Raw genomic sequence first — 9,637 nt, 5'->3', positions numbered from 1 at the left:
ACACCACCAAACTTAGATGTTGGGGTCAACCCTCGATATGAACAAGAGTTCAACACTAGTGTGCGATCTAATTTCTCCCAAAGGTACATCACTGAACTCAGAAAAAAGACACCCGAAATACTCTACGCGCACGAGCTATAAGTTTAAAGACTAGGACACATTCCCTAACAACCGAACTCTAAACTATAATGTAAACTCGAATTCAAAATTACAATACAAGATCAACACACGATCTGAATAATAAAACACATGAACTGATAAAAGACAGAGGCCCAATTCGGGCAATAAACTTGCATATATTAAAAAACCAAAGTACATAAGCCCAGATCGGACAGACAACATTAGCAAAAGAAAAATTATTACAAAACTCGGGGTCGGGAAAGGTCTAGTCTAGGTCGATGTGGTCACTACCCCCTCCATTGTCGGAGCATCGTCATCCTCATCGTCTCCATCACCCTCGGAGGAGGATAGCTCAAGGTCCTTAGCGAGCTCGTTCACAGTCTTTAACTCCTCCACTATAGGCTTCAAATCCTCGGGGAGCTTCGTCCTGAGGAATGACTGAGCTAGCCGCAAACCATAGTAGTACGAGCCAGACCCATACTGACCCAGGAGAGTCTTGAACTCATCAGACTTCTTGAAGTCANCTTCTTGAAGTCATCGATGGCCTGAGCTCGGGTTTCAGCTTGAACCTTCGCAAGCTCCGCCTCAAAAGAGCTTCGCGAGTGAATGAGCTCGAGCTTCGCTTCCTCTGCTTCGCCCCTTGCAAACTGGACCTCGTCCTCCGCCTTCTTGAGGTCTACCTTGGCCGCCTCCAGGGCCTTTTCCAGCTCCTTGGCCCTTTTGAACGCAACCTCGCTCTTGACTTCGAGCTCGGCTATGCGATCTGAAGAATTCAAACCCTTGAGCCCAAGACCTCGAGCGACGCTTAGTGTCTGCAAAAACATGTATAAAGCTCGACGTGAGTACAAATTACGAAACCGATCAGGGCTACACGAGCATTCATATTAACAACGTACCTTCAGTGTAAGGAGCTCTAGAGTCCGAACTCCCTCGTTTATATCGACCTCCTTCTCATATTTATCAACTATGCCCTGAATAAGAGCACATTCAGCGTACTCCTCGAGTGACTTCGTGGGCATATGGTCGTCATCATCAGCCAAGAGGTCCGACCCATGACAAGGGGTTCGAGCTCGGACTTGTGGTTGAGGGGTTGGCTGCTTCGAAGGGGTCAGGTTTTGTGAACTCTGTCCCAAATCCACCATGGTTGGACGGACGGCCTCCCGTGCCCGCTCCTTCCCCTTGGACGAAGCCGTTGTTGAGGCTTTTGACTTCTGGCCCTTGGCCTTTTTATGAATGTTGTCCAAGAGGGCTGATGGATCGAAAGACATCTCGAATTCTACAAGCAAAAATGTAAAGGCATTAGCTCGAACTATAGGTCAATGATTATCCATGAAATATCAAATAATGCATAAAAAGAAATATCGTACCCTCGAGGCCTTTCACGTTAGCAAGGTCGAGGGTGTCGTCTTCAAACAAGAAATCGATCTTGTCTACAAGGGGGTCGTGGTTCACTAATCTCAGCCTATCTCTCTCTAAAACCTCAAAATAGGCCTGACCTTCATTAAACCTATCTTTGTCAGGGATTTCCCACCTCGAGCTAAATGGATGATTGAGGTCTTGAGGTTTCACAAAAAACAAACGCTCCTTCCAACCTCTAAGTGAGCTCGGGGTATCAGGAGTTCTAAACCCCCCCTTTGTTGATAAATAAACAAAACAGTTATACCCCGGGGAAAACTTCATATCAAACACCATTCGAAGTAGGTCGACCCTAGGCTCAACCTCGAGACATCTACATAGTATGAAGAAATACACTAATAACCTCCAACCGTTCGGGGCTAGTTGACCCGGACACAGGTAGTATGAGGTCAAAAAATGAATGAAAAATGGGTGAAGAGGCCACCTAAGCCCGGCCTTAAGAGCATCCCTAAAAAAGGTCATCTCCCCCTCTCGAGCTCCTAACACGGTCTCAGTTGGCCCTGAGGTTCAAATATCGCAAATTGGCATGACCCCGAACTCTCTAGCTATTTTAATAAATACATGTTCTTTATACTTAGTCAGTTCCTTGGGATAGGTCATGACGTCGCTATGGGAGTTAATGGGGATGGCCATAGGTATAATGGATGTATTTACATCTTCAGGCCTATCACTATGGTTCGAGTCCCTAGGAGCCTGACTACTGTCACTACTACTTGACCCTGTGCTACCACTACTCGACATTATGCTATAATCAAATAAAACAACTTAAGGGCTCGAACTCTTACCTCTGTGGATAGTCGTTCACAAACCCTACTAATCCCCAAACTCGAGCTCGATTTACTGGGAGTTGAGAGTTAAAAGTGAAAAAATGAGAGTGAAAATTGGGATATTTATAGGGGACTGAGGAATACCAACTGTCATGCAATCTCACCCCTTGGACCAAGACACGTGGCGAGAATCTAAGGTCGTGCTTTGACATTACACGTGGCGACCATCTGAGATCGTTCACTGACATCCCATCCAACACTCGACACGTGGAGAAACATCAAGACGTTCGTGCCTCTACATCTTCGCTCGTAGACCAGAATGAAACGGCCTCTACGACCTCGATGCACGGGGGCCAGTGATGATTCCAGATCTCGTTAGTATTGAACCCCGATCACATCCTACAACCCCGACCTTATCATCATCTAAAAACACCAAAACCAGCTCGGGTACTTGAAGTCGGGGTGGATGTGTTGACTCGTCAACTTCCATATGTGACCTATGGAAGCACTAATTCTACATTGAACACAATCCCTACCTTCTTAGACTCCTTCTTTGACTCAAACGGTGATTTGAATACACGAGGTGAAACACCAACTCTTTTCCTACGAGGAGAAGGATTGTGGCAGAATCAGTCCTCCTAGGACTCAACCACTAACACGTATAAATACACAACCCGTGCTCATTCCAAAGGTACGTTCTTCATTATTATCCTCAATTTATAGCCTCACGCATAAAATTCCCTGTCTGACTTAAGTATCGGAGGGACGACGAGCACACACCTCGTTGCCTTTGTTTCAAGTACTGGAAGGCGCAGTTCGTGTTCCATCCCAGTCATCAAGCTCGAGATTTTCAAGTGATATCTTTTGGTAGCATCAATATCATTTCTCATCATTCAAATATTGTTTTATTTATTTCACACGATAAAGCATAAAATGGGGATTGAAAACAATTTGGGCGGAGGTTGGTTCAATGGTTGCAATAGATTTTTTTTTTTTTTTTTTTTTTAAATATACCTGAAAGTGCCTTGGAACATACAACATTTAATCAAAGAATCAAGCAACTGAAAGGTCGGTGGAGATGCGAGTTTCCGATGTTTTCATTCTTGGCTGACGAGGGACAAAACATGGATAAGCTAATTGTTCTCGGACCACGGGATGTTAGGAGAGAACTAATTAAAAAAAAGGAAAAAAATGAATATATAGAATTATTTTCCACAGAAAAATTATAGACCCTCACATCCGGTGGACCCCGTGTGTATTAAAATATTGCAAAAAAATGACCACCCACCCATAGGCCTAGCCCGTCCCCTTCAACCCAAATGTCCATTAAAAAAAATTTTAAGTAATTTATTTTTATGTGCAATATTTTTTTTTTATATGTATTAGCCCTTGTTGAATTTTTTCCTGGATCCGCCACTCCACGCATCCTGGTATGTGTGTATTCTTTAAAGGTTCTGTACCATTTTTTCTGTAAGTCTAGCTTTGCTATTAAAAAAAGGCGGGCAATATTGTTAAGAACTTATCATTTTGAGTAATATTATTCATAGTCGCTCACATCCTACATGGCACATTGTGATTTAATGTATTAATATGGTAATTTTTTATTGCATCATATATCAAATCAATAATCACCACATGTATGTTACATAAGATGACTGTGATAGTAAGTGACTGCAAATAGCATCATTCTATCCTTTTAGGTGTCCTCAATACATTTTTTTTTTTTAATATGGGCAAATCACTTCTTAAAAACAAATAGGGAGACTTCAAAGTATAATTTGTCGAGTTGTCAAGATTACCTTGACATCTTTTCATTTGTTAAAAGATCGTGTTGATATGTTAAAAATGTATCTGGATTCTGGGGACGTCAAATTTGAGAACGAATCTAAACTTCCAGACATGACTCAAGAAGATTAACTAAAAGAAACACAGATTATTTCATATTCATGTACCAAAGTACGCATGCATGATGCATCCTGTCCTTTGGCCCAAAGTTTATACCACTGCCCACCTCTTATCATTCATACAAGTGGCTCAAAGTCGTAACAACGTGTATACAAAATTTCCAACGGCGCACAAGATTTCCAACGCATCCAATCGATGCATATACGACGTCGTAACAACGTGTACACAAAACGGCCTGGTCTCTATACTGAAAAGTTTGTTGGAAGAATTTTGTGAATAGTGACGTCGAAATAAGTATAATGATGGTGACAAAGTCGAGGCAAGAGTTGGACTCTTTGTCCTTAAGTCAAATTTGCCCCGCAACGGTGCCTACGGATTTCGACAATCGACTCCCAAGATACAACGGCTACACTTGTGTTTGTAGCACTCCAAAACACAAGTACAACGAACCAAATGTAGGCTTATGTACTCCAAGGATGAAATGAAAGAAAATCAAAATAAATGAAATGATTTTGATTTTGGATAGAAGAGAGGATGAGAGACGTTTTTGCATATCAAACTGTAAGGAATAGGACACCCAAAGGGTCCTACTTATAGACCATGAAAGGGTGTGGACGAAATGGTTGAGGCCAAACCATGCACCCTTTCCAAACAATGCACCTTTATGAAAAGGTGTCTATTCACTAATGGTTGAGGCCTTTTTCGTAATTTCTCATTCATTCGATATTGGTTTTCGAAATGCCAAATATACCCTTCAATACATGCAGGTCGATCCCCGTTTGTGCGCCCCGAAGCGGCGAAGTGACAAACAATTTTGCCTAAACGGATTGAGTCGAGCTTTTGAGTATTTGGCCGAAGTCGATACGAACTTTAATCGATTTTCAATTCTCGATTTATTTAACCAATATCCAACAAAGTTTATTTTTGGCTTATCTGCATAAGTTATTATTTCTGCTCGTGTCACCCATTTGGTTAAAATTGATGCAGATTAATATTGGCTCTTTTATGAATTTGCTTTTGTTAAACAATCTTTCAGAACTTACTATAAATACCCCAAAACACCACCGCTGTGTTTCATTCTCAACTTGCATTATTTATTCCATATATTTCATTTGAAATGAAGAAAAACAATGAGAGTTCAAGCTCTTTTCCTATAGGTGAAACCGCTCAAGAGAAGAGGTATTCTCATGCCTCTGAATTCTATAAACTGCAGCCTTTCGATAGGCCTCGTCCCAACACGGAGATTGCGGATATCCCAGTTATCGACATGGAAGGGATGTGTGATGATCCTACGCGTCGAATAAAGGTTGTACAAGACATTGGAAATGCTTGTAAACATAGCGGCTTCTTTCAAGTAAGTTCAAAATTTTCATTATAACTTTCACGAATAACACGTATTGCATCTTGAATGACCGCTTAATTTAAAAGTTTAAACTCTTTTCCCGAACCTTCAAATCTAGCTCCCCTTAATTGAGTTATTTGGGTTACTTGGAACCCTTGTAATGAATTGCAAATGTCATTTAGTAACTATCCTAAACTACTATCATTTATTGCAATGCAGTACGAGAAACCAGAGTCAAGCGAAACCAAAAGATATAGAAATTTTTTAAAGCCTTTGGTTGAATCTCAATTTTGCTACATGAACATAAGATATAGAAATTTTTTTAAAGCTTTTTAATGAGATTATTCAGCCTTTCTATATTTTGCTACATGAACATAAGTACATAACCATTAAAAATTGTAAATGTAGGACAATTTTATTAGACACGGATAAATATCAACTTTGCCATTGGAAGCAGGGTGGACGCTATTACCCTCTTATACAAGTCAAAATTACATTACTACCCCACACCAACTTAAAAGAATTGCGGTGTGGAAAAACGTAATGAAAGGGTAAAATTGAAAATCAATAACTTTTTTGGACATATACAGTGGATTTAGAAGTCAAAATCGCCCTTGTTTTGGTCATCAATACACACTTTATTCAAACACGGCCAGCCCACTTATTTTGAAACTGAATATGCAAAATGTGAATGAATGGGGCCAAACGGACGCTAAATAGGCCCCATTATTAAAGACGTACACATATTATTTGTTGTAAATGCACATGATGAATAAACATGCATATATGTTCACAAGGCTGCTATAGGTATGCCCCTGGGGCACATCTCCAAGTGATAAAAGGGGAGGGTGGAGAAATCTAGCTTTGTTTGAGGCTGTCGCGTCAAGGGTTCGAATTCTGAAATATGGATTTGGCTCTTGGGTAAGTACAAGTGTACAAGCAGCCTTCCACCCTATACTCTTAGAGGCATAACCTGCGATTTACCTTCCTCACGATACTTCAGGGTAGGGGCGGTGGGGGACCCTTAAGGTTAGAGTTCAACCCAAGGCTGCTATAGGTACAGATGCTTTGACAGGAACTATGACAGTTCTCTTACATTGGGGGTGGGGCCCGCGATTAAAATAATCATGGGTCCCACATTTTGTTAGAGGGAGGTGTTGTACACTTAGCCTTTTTCATATGTTCAAGAATTATGCTTTCTGTACATTTTGGGATGAAATCCATTCACGAATTTGTGAATTTTTGGCGGGAAAATGAAAATTATCATCCAAACTTCTCACTGTCTCCAACTTTTTTTTGTTGAGACTGTCATTCAAAATAGAGGAAATTGCTTGAAATGTCCACTTTTACAAATCTTTACAAAAATGTCTATTTTGGAATATTTTGAACCAAAATACCCCCATGAACAATTTATGATTCCACACAAAAACAAGAAATTGACATTTTTGCAAAAATTTTATTGGCCAATAAATTTTTGACACATAACCTGCCATATTTATTTCAAAAGTGTACATGTCAAATCACAATTAATGTTATTTTTCTCATTAACATAGAAACGTCAAGAATTACATTTCAAGTGTAGAGAATTGTCATATTCGGAATGAAATGTGATTCTAGAGATTTAAAATGTCGAGAACATTTAATATTGTGATTTACATGTGTACTTTTAAAATATAAACGGGATTCAAATATCGAAAATGACATTTAAAATATCAAGAACGATATTTGAAATGTCAAGAACATCATTTTAATGTAGCTTCTCATGGAAGCTACTTCTCGAAATCCGCAACAAATTGAAAAAATAAATAAATTGTTTCTTTTTTCATAAAGGGCATAATAGAAAATTTAGTGCTAAATTTAAAAAGTGGTCAATTGACACCCATGAAATTAAACATTTTTGAAAATACCTCTTCAAAATATCATCCAAACTGTACGTAAAGCAGGATTATGTGTTCAATGGCATTAATATGCATGTATAGGTTATTAATCATGGGATATCCCAGCCAATACTTGATGGAGCTATTTCTACCGCCGCTCGTTTTTTCGACTTACCAACTAAAGAGAAGGAAAAATTCATGTCTAATGAAGTGCATGAGCCGGTTAGATATGGCACAAGCATACAAGACGGACTGGACAAGGTCCAATTTTGGAGGGTCTTTCTCAAACAGTATGCACATCCTTTGAAGGAATGGGTACATCTGTGGCCCAACAATCCACCTGAATACAGGTGATTGGTTTTTAATAAACTATTAAAATCTAGGTTCGTTATACTTTATAGTGTGTATAGATGAGTTGCTCAGACAAATAGAATTCAAGCCACCAGACATCACCTGCCGCATTTCGACCCAGAATTTGAGTTGCCACTTGCCCAAATGACTTTTTATTTAAAACCACTGGATCTGATGTAATCTTTATCTAACCATTAGTTCAAATCCATTGTCTCGGGTCCCTTTTAGATCATCAACTATCTAAACATTCAAGACAAGTATAAACCAGAGTTACATTGTCAACGACAAATATTTCTCTAGTTGACAATAATCATTTTTAATGAATTTGATTTCATAATTGTGAAATGACTAATATAAAAAGGGAGTCCGTGACAACATGCTTTGTCCTGCTTATGTGGTGAAACAATAGTATAGGAAGATTTTACTTTTGTTACATATATTGTTTTAATGTTCTATTAATTACTTTTTGAATGTTACTATGACAGACAGAAAATGGGAGACTATGCAGTGGCAGTGCAAAAAATGGCTATAGATATCATGGGTGCCATAACAGAGAGCCTAGGACTAGGTCCAACATACTTGACCACGAAACTTGATGATGGAATGCAAGTAATGTTTGTCAACTGCTATCCAAGATGCTCACAACCAGAACTTGCATTAGGCCTTCCACCGCATACCGATTACACCTGCATAACAATTGTCCTCCAAAACTCAGCCGATGGTCTCGAAATACGTGACTTAGGCGACGGATCATGGAGGTTAATTCCGTTAGTTCGTAGTGCCCTACAAGTAAATGTTGGGGATTATCTTGAGGTTTTAAGTAATGGAAGGTATAAAAGTGTTGTACACAGGGTGACTCTTAATAATGAAAAGGCAAGAATATCCATTTCTAGTTTACATAGTTTGGGGATGGATGTGAAAATGGAGTCTGCAAAAGAGCTTGTGGATGAAGAGCACCCAAAGGGATATAAAGAAAGCAGTTTCAATGACTTCTTGGATTTCATTTCCAAGAATAATCTTGAAGAAGAAAAGAGTTTTCTCAAGACAGTCAAGATTCAGAAGTAGATTTCTTCAGCAAAGAAGAAAGCGTTCACAAGTAGGCGTTCTTGTTTTCTGCTGTCTTTCATCTTCTTTTTCCCTTTCTTTCATCTTCTCCTAATATAATAACGTTGGCTAGTTCGGTAAAGCAGACCATACAGTACTGAAAAATAGAAAGTAACAGAAGTTAAAATCTTATCTTGTACCGGTGAGTGCTGCATGCAGAATAAGCCTACTGTTACATGCTGTAGTTTCTCTTTAGGTTCTTGTTGTGGTTTAAAATATAGCGCGTGTATTTTGTTTTGGAAATATATATCGCGGTTTTTCAATGTGTTTTTAAATCATCGTTGACTATTTGAAGGAATTTGATTTCTCCAAGCATGTTCTGTCACATTACAAATTTACTTCTTTTAATTTATTTAAGAAACGCTATAGAAAAATTTGCTATTGTCAAGTGGTAAGATAGAAAAAAGTCACCCGTGATGATTCCTAATAAAAATTAAATTTAAAGAAATAAATAAATGTAAATCTTCAATAACAATTAAACTACTAGATGAGATGAGATGAGATGAGATGAGAAGAGCAATATTATAATAATAATAATTAATTAGACAAATTGATCATATGTTGAAGCGTGTTTCTTCAACAACCCAAAATGTATCAAACAAACCTTAAAATTAGCCCTCCGGGGCACAGCTCAACTGGTGGATCAATCAATATTATCTTGTTTTCAGCAGTAGGGTGGAAAGTTCGATTCCTGGTGGGAACCTGCGGCCAAATATTTGGTATGGAGCAATCACTGTGAAGGAGGATCTCTTGTG

At 39.0% G+C, this 9,637-nt stretch overlaps 1 protein-coding gene across 1 annotated transcript; it reads left to right on the top strand.

The window, feature by feature from the left end:
* The first annotated feature begins 5,325 nt into the window (after positions 1-5,325).
* On the top strand, positions 5,326-9,078 carry LOC111404847 (flavanone 3-dioxygenase 3). The gene is made up of 3 exons (XM_023033585.1): positions 5,326-5,562; positions 7,530-7,777; positions 8,264-9,078. The coding sequence occupies exons 1-3, from the start codon at positions 5,326-5,328 to the stop codon at positions 8,841-8,843; spliced, it is 1,065 nt and encodes a 354-aa protein (XP_022889353.1). The 3' UTR covers positions 8,844-9,078.
* The last annotated feature ends 559 nt before the right edge of the window (positions 9,079-9,637 follow it).

This window comes from Olea europaea, chromosome 11 (genome assembly GCF_002742605.1).
Source record: "Olea europaea var. sylvestris chromosome 11, O_europaea_v1, whole genome shotgun sequence".
In the NCBI taxonomy this organism is placed as follows: Eukaryota; Viridiplantae; Streptophyta; class Magnoliopsida; order Lamiales; family Oleaceae; genus Olea; species Olea europaea.
This window is presented reverse-complemented; position numbering and strand designations above follow the sequence as displayed.